Source organism: Brachyhypopomus gauderio, chromosome 10 (assembly GCF_052324685.1).
Source record: "Brachyhypopomus gauderio isolate BG-103 chromosome 10, BGAUD_0.2, whole genome shotgun sequence".
Lineage (NCBI taxonomy): Eukaryota > Metazoa > Chordata > Actinopteri > Gymnotiformes > Hypopomidae > Brachyhypopomus > Brachyhypopomus gauderio.
In genome coordinates, this window is record NC_135220.1 from 1,991,345 (window position 1) to 2,004,199 (window position 12,855).

The 12,855-nt window shown below is 43.0% G+C and overlaps 2 protein-coding genes across 5 annotated transcripts; one reads left to right on the forward strand and one right to left on the reverse strand.

Annotated features, from left to right (window-relative positions):
- Window positions 1–992: 992 nt before the first annotated feature.
- Window positions 993–4,876, reverse strand: ptges3a (prostaglandin E synthase 3a (cytosolic)). Its single transcript, XM_077018598.1, has 8 exons — window positions 4,626–4,876; window positions 3,423–3,536; window positions 3,250–3,319; window positions 3,068–3,166; window positions 2,890–2,979; window positions 2,755–2,811; window positions 2,257–2,284; window positions 993–2,011 (listed from the first exon to the last, which is right to left on the reverse strand). Coding segments are annotated over exons 1-8 (480 nt in total). The 5' UTR covers window positions 4,628–4,876; the 3' UTR covers window positions 993–1,991.
- A 1,067-nt stretch (window positions 4,877–5,943) lies between these two features.
- Window positions 5,944–11,245, forward strand: dtx3 (deltex E3 ubiquitin ligase 3). 4 transcript variants are annotated; one of them, XR_013133564.1, is made up of 7 exons: window positions 5,944–6,366; window positions 6,570–6,611; window positions 7,397–8,235; window positions 8,382–8,599; window positions 9,248–9,492; window positions 9,608–9,689; window positions 9,802–11,245. XR_013133564.1 is itself a non-coding variant. In XM_077018599.1 (5 exons), the coding sequence occupies exons 2-5, from the start codon at window positions 6,599–6,601 to the stop codon at window positions 9,321–9,323; spliced, it is 1,146 nt and encodes a 381-aa protein (XP_076874714.1). In that variant the 5' UTR covers window positions 5,944–6,366; window positions 6,570–6,598; the 3' UTR covers window positions 9,324–11,245. The 4 variants fall into 4 exon arrangements, 1 of the variants encoding a protein (XP_076874714.1); XR_013133563.1 differs by having other exon boundaries at window positions 9,248–9,689; XR_013133562.1 differs by having other exon boundaries at window positions 9,608–11,245.
- Window positions 11,246–12,855: the final 1,610 nt, after the last annotated feature.

Here is a 12,855-nt window from a genome sequence, read left to right on the forward strand (position 1 = left end):
GAATACAAATCTGATACCAAAATCATTTCCTCTGTGCCTTCAATTTCCCCCTGGGATCAATAAAGTGTTATAGATTCTGATTTTAATATGTCGTCACATCCATGTTGGTGTAATTACTTAAAATCTGCTGACACCTTTATTGAAAAAAGACTTTCTGGAAGTTTGCAAAACAAGTGTGCATGATGCTCCCTTATCACCTAGATGAATGGAAGATTCAACACTTTGGCCACATGGACTTTACTGGGAATACGCAAGTACACAAGTCTGCAATTCCAGAGAAGTCCAGAATTTAAGTCTGGTCACACTTTTAGTGCTGCAGTTAACATATGCAAACACATGCAAGGCTTATCACTCCTCTTTTTCCAATCAAAATGAGTCTCACGAGCTGCCAACAAACCAGTGCACACACAGCAGCCCATATGCCCGTTACGTGACATACACACACAGCAGCCCATATGCCCGTTACGTGACATACACACGGGGACCAGTGTGGACGCATTTGTGTCAAGCAGTCTGGGCATCATGACGGACATGAGAACATTCAAATTGGAGTTAAATGTATCTCCTAGTTTATTCGTTATAAGTGTTTCATGTCAAAAACATGTGCAAAAAAATGTCTCCTGAAGACATTCAGATCATTATTTTCAGGGAATGTTCTAGATTAAATTGCTGCATTTGTTCTGAATTACATCTGTGCACTGTCCAGTAACAGCAGCTTTCAGGGAGACATTTGGCTCCCTCTGTTGGACAATGCACTTGGTGTAACAAAACACCACTATGGCGCCATCTAGTGGCATGTAAAAGATTTTCCCAATGCTACATTTTTGTAGCTCGACCCATGCCCTTTTTAAGTGGGTAATTTTACAAGGACTTTATGCAACTTTTTGCAGATTCCAGTAGTGGCCAAAGTGTTTGTACTTTCATCTTCAAGTTGTCAAATATCTGTAGGAGTGGCACACTTTTTAACATTATTATTAAACAAATGTGTGAAGTCATCATTTAGAGAGTTTATTAGAAATATGTAGACAAAATCCCACTGCGTTTAACAAACTGAAGTTCCTTAACCTGTGGTGACAGGTTAGCACAGCATAATAAACATTTGTTTGTTTTAGTCACACTTGTATTGATATTTGGAGTGCAAACAATTTGGTCAGCTATTGATAAGTTACCCTTTTGTTCTGTACAGCGGTGAAGCCTGTATTGTATCACTTCACTTTACATAAATGGAAGATATCAGTGCTCAGATGCCTGCTACACTTTTAAGTGTGACGAACAACAGATGAGAAATTTAAATCATTCTGTAAAGCAACGTGTACAGACAGGACTATGTACTTTGAACATTTTTGATTACAAGTCAACGCATTTTGTGGACAAATCCCAATTACAATGTACTGAAAAGGTGTTTACCAATGAAGCAGTAAAAGCAAGTTCTTCACCTTCAAACACAGCTATGTTTAAATCCAGGAAATGGGTTGGCTAGCATATGCAGTTGGACAACGAAGTGCAAGCCTGAGAATGTTTCTTGCACAGACAAAAAATACAAAAGAAAAAAAGCTTAAATTAACATCAAAATATAAGTGAAATTTACAGTCTGAACCAGAAATGGGGAGCAATGTGAATTTTTATGTATTTTCCCCAAACACCAGAAATTACAATGCGGATGCTGTATAATGGACGTTGTCACAGATGCCATGTGTAATGCTCTCTCTACCCACCCCAACACCACTGAGGGGGAAATGAATGATGGCTAGAATCCACAAAACATTAAGAACTTCAAACTGTCCATGCAGAATAAAAAGGTAAAGACAGCACTGCTGATGACTTGAGACAGCCATCAACACAATGGTACTACTCTGTTGAGACACTCAGAGCTTGGGAGCTTACGTGTGTATGTGTTTCTTTAATCATTACCCACTCATTACTAGCCATTTTCTCCAAATAGTTAAGTGAAGATTCTTGTTTTCTGCCTTAAGGGAACATCTTTTGCACATTCACTCCAGATCTGGCATCTCTGTAAACAATTCACAAAGAAAATTGTTATTCTTCTCAATCTGAGACTACAGTCAACAATGACACAAACACGAGAGTGGCATGCACGCTGCCAGGAGTTCATCACTCATTATGATCTTGGCTAGTGTGTGTGTGGTCTGCTCAAGTCCCGGGACATGAACACACCACATTCACTCTCACACACACACTTCTGGCAGGGTATTAGTTCTCATCAGAAACAATAATCAACAATGCTGACAGACTTACTCTCATCATCGCTATCTGGAGATTCTTCCTGCAATTTGAAACAAGACAGCAAACCACAAAAAACATTACTGTGAGGAGTTATTCAGCATAAAGACACAGCCACGTTTAAATGACTTCACAATGCAATTACACTTCTATGAAAATCCCATTAAGGATCCATTATTTCCTGGAATATGGTCATTTTTTATTAACTTTTACTATTTCTTAGACCTCAACAAGAGTGATATTTCATACGAGTAGAATCTATATTGCTATATTTATTATTTTCAGATAACGTATACACCACGTATTAACACTGATCATTTAGTGGACAAAGAAAATTATCCTGATTTTTAAAAACCAATTTATCATTCAGTATTTCATAATTTTGACAAATCGTGGATAACAACTTGTTGGTGTGGTGATTTTAAAACTTTAATACTTTGCTCCAGTAATTTTCTAATATTTGTCTTAAAAGAATGAAGTGTGTAAAGTTAACTGTGCTTAATGACATCTTACATCATCAGCACCGTCCATGTCTGGCAGATCGTCCTCTCCTCCCATGTTATTCATCATCTGTAGAAGCAAACACAAATGCACTCACCACCACTCTGGGTAAAGCGTGTCTCTCAGCACCATCACCTTTACACTCACCTCTGAGAAGCGGTCGTAGCTGGACAGCTCTTCATCTGAATCATCCTCCCAGTCTTTCCAGTTATTGAAGTCCACACTGAGCCAGTTGCACTAAATAAATAATAAATCACCACGTGTTTGATAATGAAGTCCATGCTTTACTGATTCAAATATAATAAAAATAAACTGACAAACTCACCTTTGTTTTGTCTTTTGTTAACCTTGGCCATGACTTACCAGCTTCTGCTTTTCTTAGACAACAAAAAACAGACCTGTCTGTACGTTTGTGCTTTGAGTCCTGAAAGAAAAAAAAACAGCAATTGTTACTACTCTGCACAACTGTTATCTACTAAAAAAACTCTGATTTTGGCACATACTTACATTTGGGTCAATGGCCTCAAAAAGTTCTACTTCATTGCGATATTTGATGGTATCAACTCCCCCTACACAACTGAACAGACAAATTACATGGTCATGAAGCCCAGAATACAATCATACCAAAAAAAAAAGTGACAAACTTCATGTTGATATTTCCAAAATGAAATATGACATACCTGAAACCAAGCTTCGATTTCTCAAATTTCACCTCAACATCTCTGCTGTCCTCTACACAGAATTCAATAAAGACAAGGTCCCGTCTGTCATACCATTTAGCGGTTGCTGCCTGCCTATTAGGGAACGGAGAAATATCGTTTATAAGATAGCACAGAGAATATAACACTGGGCCCTACGTGTAAATCCATCTCGACCTTCTCATCCAGACCCAAGATGCGAAACAAAGTGCATCTCGCTGAAAGAACCCGAAGCAGCTCTTCCACTGGACTGATGTGATGTGTGAACTGGAAGACTAGGCGATAGTCGACGTTACCTTGGCAACACTGGCCATCACACACACACACCAGCCCAGCTCTGCTAGCACAGCTAACGTGATCCATAACCTTGGACATATACAGTCATATATACAGCCAGGCCTGGTCAGTTACTCATATAGCTGCGTCATATGTAACTGCACTCAACGTCGACTTTGATCGCCAGTTTCAGTAAAGCTACAATTTAAAAGGGCTTGGCATTAAAACCAGGATAACTCCTTTAGCCACCCGTGTAATATTGCAATATCACGCCACAGGCTGACGATGTTTAGCTAGTCAACTCTGCTGCATGAACGCAATGGTCACTCATAACTGGCAGGAGAAACTGTTATTCCACTTTAAAAGATCATTTTTTAGGTAGAATCACAGCACAGACAGCAGGTGTAAGGCAGGCAGACACGGGAAGGCCGCGGTGATCCGCACAAACGAGTAATCACTAATTCACCATCATCATCAGCGCTGGTTAACCAACACAGTTTCTCCATTTCGGGTGTTTGTGGAGCAGCGGAGCGAGATGAAGACACATGATTCAGAATGAAGCGACTACACAGGCCGGTGTGGCGTGTTAGCTGGACGAGACCCGCAGTAACGTCCAGCAGGGCAGGAGAGCGCCGTTTACTCAACCTGCGGCTGTTCCGAGTCACAATTACAGCAGAATTACTTTCAATTAAACGTTTGTGTTGTATTAAAACAATAAACACGTAAACACCACATTTGTTGCTCGACTAACGTCAGCCTGGTGGCATTCTTAGCTGGCTAGCTACCCTAGCTAACTGGCTAACATCGGCGTTAGCCACCAGCCAACGTTAGCTAGCTGCGTGTTGCTAGCTGGCTAAGCTAAGCTAGCTGGCTAACGAGTGCGTGTATTTTACTAGTAAGAAAACTTACATGTCGGAATCAACTTTCTGCTTTCACCAAGCTAAAGTTTTTTTTTATCGAGCTCCCTTGTGCTTTTGGGAGATGTACGTTATATGCGGGAGACCAAATCTCAATATACACGAAAATAAAGGGCTTGTGGAGTAACGTTAGCAGGAGCGCCTCCGAGATCCTCGCGTGCCTTTGCTCTGCTGTTCGCGCGCGGGGACGCTGCTCGCTTCTGGCGTCTTCTACCGCGCGCTCGGGGAACGTGCGCGTACACGCGAAAACTCCGTGTCCATAGTAACAGCCGTCTCCATCCGCCTTGGTGACGAGGCCTTTTCCGTTATTTCGGTCGCGTTGTGGACATTTAATACGGATAATCTTGATTTTGCATAAAGGTCAACTTTCATTACAGGTCAAAGAAGTGAAAAAGAGATCGGTTTAATTGCCCAACTTTGATAAACAAATATGTAAAGATCATGCGTTTTTGTACACGACACAGGTTGTGCTCAACTTAAATGTTCTATTAAATAATTATGGGTTGGTTGAAATCATAGAATGACATTTAATGGGCAGAAATTTTAATATGTATTCATAGCCCACATACTTATATTTTCCTGAGGGTTGTTTTCAAACTAACGTGTAATCTTTAAATCTTTAATATTCACATGAACAAATACTACAATGTTTGTCTTCGAAAACAGTTTCTAGCATAATTATACAGCACTGAGGGAAAGTACTTTGTTATATTGTTACCAGATTTTTGTTAACGTGATCATCAGTGATCATGATGGGTTTTTTTTTTCTGAATGATATCGGTCATGCTGGGAATGTGATGTCAGCACGTGTCTCCGACACACGTGTTTCCACTAAAACATTGTGCTATTGTGGCCACCACGCTGCTGTGATGTATTGTTTTTCTAGCAGCAGATCTTAAGAGACGTGCCAAGACCTGCATCATATCATTCTGATTTGGGTCGTGGTCTTTTTCTCTTTAAACATTTCGTATGTTGTAGATGAAGCAAACGTATTAGCCTACATAATTATCCTTGATCTTAAGAGTTTGTCGTATGCCGGAAATATTATGTTTATATCGAAAGATATTTCTTAATTTATCAGTATAAATTCAGCTCTCATTTCAACTCAAATAGGTTGTTATGCTGAATTTAGACTTTTATTTTGGAAAATGTAATAATCATGAACTCAATACTCCAAAGTCTACAGGTATGATATTAAACAGTGGATTACTTAATGAAAAGCACTTTAATTCTGCAATTTAATTTTGCGTTCAAAAGGGCGCCATGTAGTGGACAAATCACTCTGGATTTTAATCCAGTCCTATCTTTGAGTGACGAACTTCCTGCCTACATTATCATACATTCTACGTGTGTTACATTGTAATAGGAGAAACTATATGAAGAAAAGATGACACACAGTCAGCCCGTTAATTTTAGCAGTATGGTAAAGAAAAAAACATTCTCGTCGTGACTGGCCATAACAAACCGAGACATGATTTCTTGTACAAATCTTCCGTGGCCAAGGACAGGACGTGGAATTGGGATCCCACAAAAACAGACTGAGATGGTGCATTGATGTGGACAGATTTATCTTAAACCGAACTGTAGTCTGTCATCGGGCATATAAGCCTCTTCGATTTAAATGTCGTTATTTTAAGGGTAAACCCAACACAACGCGAGTCTCATGATTTCATCGAATGGAGGTTGCTGTAGAATCCCTACACCGATCTCTTCCGGGAAAGTCAGTACAGAAGGTGAGATAAAAGAATATACGAGGCCGAAACAAAACGAGCATTATAAATGTTTTTCTAAAAATTGTAAATGACTCGAAAAAACGGAAACATGCAACAGTTTCTTCTGGGTTTGATATTACACAACAGCTGTTATTGGGGAAAGAAGCATGTCTCCAGATAGCCTAATGTCTTGATCTGACCTGTATATTTTTTTTCTTAAACAGGGTAATACACCTGCAATTAAGGGGAATTTATGGGATCACAAGGTAACGGAATATTCTTCATGCAGCCTAATCCTGTAGTTTTAACGAAATCGATTGATGTCTGTCCGTTGACACGCCGCTTTGAGCGCAGGCGGCCGGTGCAAAACAATCTCTTTGTTTATACAGTGAGAACATTTGGGAACAGCTGATCCATCCGTGTGGCGTTGAGCGCCTGTTGATGTTTGACGTGTCCTCTCGTGATAACAGAACTCCTACAGCAAATGCGGGAGACTACAATATTCCCAATGAATGTAGCCTATTGAACATTTTAGGTTTGTTTATGAGGCATTTGTTTGAGAAAGCGTCGGAAGAAGATTATTTACTGTCTCGCAACACGAGAAGGTTACTCGACATTATGCTTATAGTTTCTCGAATGTTAGGCCCAAAAAAGACAAGACACCCTGAATATGTCGTACTTTACCTTGCTAGCGGCTACATTAAATCTTCCAACTTTTCACAAAGGCTGTTCAGTACAGGTTGATGGTTTCAGGCATTTTATGGTTTAGGCAAGTAAATGTATAAATGTGGACATATCTTTGTCATAGTCTACAGTAACTTATTTTTATATTTTCACCAAGTGAATCTGATGTCAGTTCTTTATTTCTTGCACGTGTCTACCTCAAAGGAATTGTTTTTGCTTAATTTAATACAAATATGTCCACTCAGCTTTAAAAAGTCCTTGACCGAATAAGCCTCAACAATTTGTAATGAGCTTAAAACATTCAGCATTTTGTTTCTGTGTCACACTCCTTCATACGTTGCCTTCTGTTCTTCTTTGCACTACCCAGTTTCATCTGATGAGATGAGTGTGCGTGCAGGCCAGGGCAGTGACGAGGTGCTGGTGTCTCAGGCAGTGTGGGACTACCTGGCAGCGGCCGGACGGCCATGGCTGATAGACTTTGAAGACAAACAGGGACTGAGCGCCGGCATCGTCCGGCGTGGGGAGCGTGGGGGCTGCTGCTCGGTAAGGCTGTCCCCGGTGGAGGGTGGAGGCAGGCCTCGGGCGGGGCCACCGGAGGGCGCCGTGTCCCCGGCCACCCGCAGAGCCTTCATAGACCTGTGTCGCTGCGCTCGCAAGGAGATGACCAAGCAAGAGGCCGCTCCGAAGAGAAAGCGCTCCCTGCTGCCCTGCGTAGCGGTGACGGAGGTGGACGGAGAGGGGAGCCTGCTGCCTCCTCCGCCCCCTCCGCCCCGTCGCTCACAGAGGCAGCAGCAGAGGCACCGGCGGAGCGTGGACGTGGAGGCCTGCACGCCCCTTCAGCGTGACCCCGCGGCGAGGACTGACGGAGAGCTGGGCGCGGAGCAGCTGGGCGAAGACGACGGCGGTGGTTCTGGTGGTGGTGGTGGTGGTGGTGGAGGCTGCAGCTGCTCCATCTGCATGGGCGAGATGGTGGAGAAGACCACGCTGGAGCAGTGCGGCCACTCGTTCTGCCGCTCGTGCTTAGACCAGGCGTTCCAGGTGAAGAAGGCGTGTCCCGTCTGCAGGCTGGTGTACGGACAGCTTGTTGGCAACCAGCCGGCCAATGGGAACATGATGGTGGAGAGGGACCCAGATCTTGAGTTGCCCGGATACGAGGGATACGGATGCATATGCATTATCTACAGTTTCCCTCCTGGATTCCAGTCAGTAAGTATATTAGCATAATGCAGAATAACTGGGCGTGTTTGTTAATTTGCCGGTGGAGCGATATTCACTCAACCAGAAGTATTACCTCATTAGCAAGGTGATCATTTTGCATAGTCCAGCATGGCTGATTTGTTTGTCCTTTTCAGCAAGAGCACCCAAACCCAGGGGTGCGGTACCCAGGCACAGACCGTGTGGCGTACCTGCCCGACAGCCCGGAGGGCAACCGCGTGCTGCGTCTGCTCAGGCGTGCCTTCGAACAGCGCCTCATCTTCACCATAGGAACCTCCATGACAACAGGCATGCAAAACGTCATCACTTGGAACGACATCCACCACAAGACTTCCATATGGGGCGGACCCCGATGGTACGCTCTTAAAACACGGGGTGCTGGGGGGGGACCCCGATGGTACGCTCTTAAAACACGGGGTGCTGGGGGCGGACCCCGATGGTACGCTCTTAAAACACGGGGTGCTGGGGGGGGACCCCGATGGTACGCTCTTAAAACACGGGGTGCTGGGGGGGGGACCCCGATGGTACGCTCTTAAAACACGGGGTGCTGGGGGGGGGACCCCGATGGTACGCTCTTAAAACACGGGGTGCTGGGGGGGGACCCCGATGGTACGCTCTTAAAACACGGGGTGCTGGGGGCGGACCCCGATGGTACGCTCTTAAAACACGGGGTGCTGGGGGGGGACCCCGATGGTACGCTCTTAAAACATAGGGTGCTGGGGGGGGGGGGGGGGGGGGGGGGGACAAAAGTGCAAAAAAGCAGTGATGATTAACAAATGACTGGTGAGCATGTCGATTCACGTAACTCCTAGGTGAAACAATTACATGGACCTTGTAAAAAAAGAAAAAAAAGAAGAAAAACGTGTATTACATGGACCTGGGGGGCTGTGATTTTAATACATAAATTAACTTTCAGCTGTTACACACTCTAGGACTGGATTTTAGAATTGAAGGTTCAGAGCTCCAGACCTCTGTCACATGCGCTTATGCTTGTCTTTCTCAGCTTTGGCTACCCAGACCCTACATACCTGGTGCGGGTGACCGAGGAGTTGAGAGAAAAGGGGATAACGGCTGACTGATCCACTTTGCCGTCCTGCACTTTGGGTCCTCTCGGGCACCGGCGACCGGGCCGGTCCAGCCCCAGCCTCTCCAGGGGTCCGCTGAGCTGATGCAAGGCACGGCCGTGTCCAGCGCTAGTGCCCCCCACCCGCACCCCCACCCCACTCTGGAGGATTCGGCGTACACCAAGTTCGTTTTTTTTTGCTTCTTTCTTTTCGTTTAAACTCTTTGTCTGATACCCGATAAGAGAATGCAGAGCATTCCTCACACACCTTTTGTTGTTTTATTTTTATTTTCTAATCAGTTTCAAAGGAGCTCTTTGGAAAACCAGAGCATGTGCCTGAGCACTGCTGAATTGTGGGAGTGACAGAATTCTCTTTGCTGTGGTAGGGAAGCAAAACTGTTCTCACGTCCCACACAGATGAAAATGATTGTTTTTGCTTGTTTAGTCCTTTGCTTACTTTCTGTCCAACCAGTTCCTGTGTTTTGTCCACTAAGGTCTGGCTGAGAGTGGAGCTTTTGAAGGAAAATACCGTAGCTGTACTGGTACTGTTGGTATCTGAAGTGGCTTGTTTTAGTTTGGTTTCATAAGCAGCACTATGACGCACTTTGCAGTGATGGAAGAGTGTTAATATTGCAGAATCAACGCTGATTCATTGAGTTCGGGGTCTTCCACAAGGCAAGTGGCACACTGATATTGTTTTTCCAGGCTTTGGCGACCAGTCTAGCAGCTGTGGAACAGTCCTCTTGGGCTTTGGATCTTTCTATCAACTTCCTCTTTGTCTCGCACAGACAAACGCTTACAGTCACAAAATTTAAGACCACATAAGGAACATTTCCAGTATCAGGTCAACGTTTTAATTCAGCTGCAGCAAAGATGACAAACGACAACCCCCCACCCCACTGAAATGGTCAAAGGGTGCCTTTAGTGGACTGTGCCGTGGCCCTGCGGGAGCCTTCACATCAGTCTGTTTGCAGGTATTGATTGGGAAATTAGTGACTGCTACCAGATTTATAAAATGATGTCATTCTAAATGGTCCTGCAGACCACCCCGAGCAAAAGGAAAAGGCACAATCATTTCAAAGTGTCTATCATCTATATGCCTCAACTCCAGCAAATGCTAAGCATTCAATTTGTTTTATTATTTTGTGTGTGTGTGTGTGTGTGTGTTTGTGTGTTTGTGAGAGAGAGAGAGAGAGAGAGAGAGAGTGAGAGTGAGTGAGTGAGTGTGTGTTTGTGAGAGAGAGTGTGTGTTTGTGAGAGAGAGTGTGTGTGTGTGTGTGTGTATCAGTAAGTTAGCATCATTTATACTGACACACGATAATGTTTTACCAAGTGACTAAGTGAATATCTGAAATATATGCAGCGGTCTATGATGAAACAATATGCAGTATTGTTTACTTTCATTTCTAATCTTGGTGTTCTTGCACTGACACCTGAAGGCTACTGCATGCTCTAATGAACATTTCTCCACAGTAGATATGAAGCTGTTCACAAGTTAGTCAGCTTATTTAGCTGCACTGGCAGGAACCTCACAAAAAAATACGCACTAGATTTCAATTTGGCACAGACAAAAATATATATATATTGAAAAAAATGGTCAAGAACAGTTTAGATATGCTTTTCTCTAATAAGCTTCATTTATTCCAGTAATTCCACGAAGTCAAAAGGAAATTAATAACGTTTTGGCTTTTTCCCCCCCTTAGTTTGTTGGGACCAATTAAGATATGGTATTGAATGATATAAGTTTACTTATCATGCAAAATTCTATGCACTTAAAGTTTAATGCGAAATAAGCATCCTGAGAATACTGATGGATAACGAGAGTCGATAATTTGCCTTTGTGTTGATTCTGTGTTGATTTGTACATGACAACTGTCTGCTACAGTCTAAAATATGTGCTTTACATTTTCATACTTGAATAAAGACTTCTGTTCAGTTGTTTTGAGTCATGAGAGATTATTTATATTATTGCCTTAAAAATCACTAATGATGCTTATAGATGGCTCGACCCCTTTCTAACAGATGTAAAGGACGTGGGAAGCGAGTGCTTCATCTGTTCATCTGCAAATCTGGATTTGTTTGGTTGGATTAGTTTTGGCAGATCTGGGTTTTGTTAAATTAGGCTGGATTAGATTCTGCAGATTTGGGTTAAATAGTGTTGTCAACCCACTCTTATACAAATGAACACATCATATGTACAGGTACAGCCCAAACACCGGCACACACTGTGTGTGTGTGTGTGTGTGTGTGTGTGTGCATGACAATGGTTGGCATCCTGGACATACACCCACCTACTCATAAACATTTAATGTAATGAGACGGTTTGCTGAGAGCTGGGGTTGGAGGGAGTGCAGAGCTACCGGCTTCCCCCAAGCGAACACTCCTCAACGTTTGAGTCGGTACGTTATCAGTAGTCAGGACAGACTGGTCTGCGTCATCAAAGCCGTGTCATTAATGCATATCACATAATCCGAAACAATTTCAGATGAATGACTTGTTAAGATGAAGATGTTTACTTTCCCAAGATGTTTACTTTCCCAGAGTAGCCAGCAGGGGGCTCTCCACTCCCCTGATATGGATCAGCAGATATTAAAAAGCTTATGCAGTAAGGCTACATTTGAAGTTTGAAACTGACTAAACATATAAGCTTTAGTTTATGGTCTGGTAATTAGTTTGAACATCCAGGTAAAACAAGTTAGTTTCACAAAACTCAGTTTAACAAAAGCATGCACTGAAGGTTAAACAGGAACCCCAGCCATGACAGTACACTCACAGGAAACCAGATATCTTAACACTAATGCAAGTGTAAGAGAACACAGCCTGACATCATGTGTGCTGCAGTGACTTTGTTTGTTTGTTTGTTTAGAGGGCTTCTCTGTATTATTCCCTCTGAACTAGTCAGGACCCCCAGTCCCCCCCCCCCACTGAGAAGCATCACAACAGCATAAAGACCCGCCCACCCACCCTGCATGCTTTGATGTGAGGAAGCTATTGGCCAGATGATGAGCGACGCCCTTGATTTCCACCTATCAATAACACTTGCCATTCACCTTGCAGAGTTCTGTTGTTGCCTTGTCAGACATCTGATGGTTTTTCACCCAATATGAGTTTGATGTGGCTGTTATATGCTGATTTTCTTAGACAGCACTACCTACTATGATGTTGTGATGAAGGTATACATGATGTCTTTTTTTCTTTTTTTTTCAAATTTGCTACATTAAACAACAACTAAATGTAGCAAATTGGCACTAAATTGTTCAAATTGGGGGGAGGTGCTTTGCTGTGACTGGAAGTGGCTGCAGATGTTAAATAATGAGTGTAACTTTAAGAAATGTAGCAGACACAAACATTGTAATTAGGTCTACATACAACAAACACTGGAAAAGTAAAGGGGTCCAAATATTTTTTTAATCCGCCGCAGTTAAAAAAATCAGCATAGATCTCAAAAAGGATGGAAACAAGATTGTCTCAATTACTAAAAAAATTAATGCTCCAGTTTGCAAGATATTGCTCTGCTGTGTGAATCAGAGTTCTTCTTTTGTCCAGTA

What these genes read in the sequence shown, in the direction of transcription:
- ptges3a (XM_077018598.1), bottom strand. An exon ending in AAATCGAAGCTTGGTTTCAG is followed by an intron (nt 3,320 to 3,422) that starts GTATGTCATATT and finishes TTGTCTGTTCAG; the next exon opens with TTGTGTAGGGGGAGTTGATA. An exon ending in TAACAAAAGACAAAACAAAG is followed by an intron (nt 2,980 to 3,067) that starts GTGAGTTTGTCA and finishes TTATTTATTTAG; the next exon opens with TGCAACTGGCTCAGTGTGGA.
- dtx3 (XM_077018599.1), top strand. An exon ending in TCCCTCCTGGATTCCAGTCA is followed by an intron (nt 8,236 to 8,381) that starts GTAAGTATATTA and finishes TGTCCTTTTCAG; the next exon opens with CAAGAGCACCCAAACCCAGG. An exon ending in ATATGGGGCGGACCCCGATG is followed by an intron (nt 8,600 to 9,247) that starts GTACGCTCTTAA and finishes TGTCTTTCTCAG; the next exon opens with CTTTGGCTACCCAGACCCTA.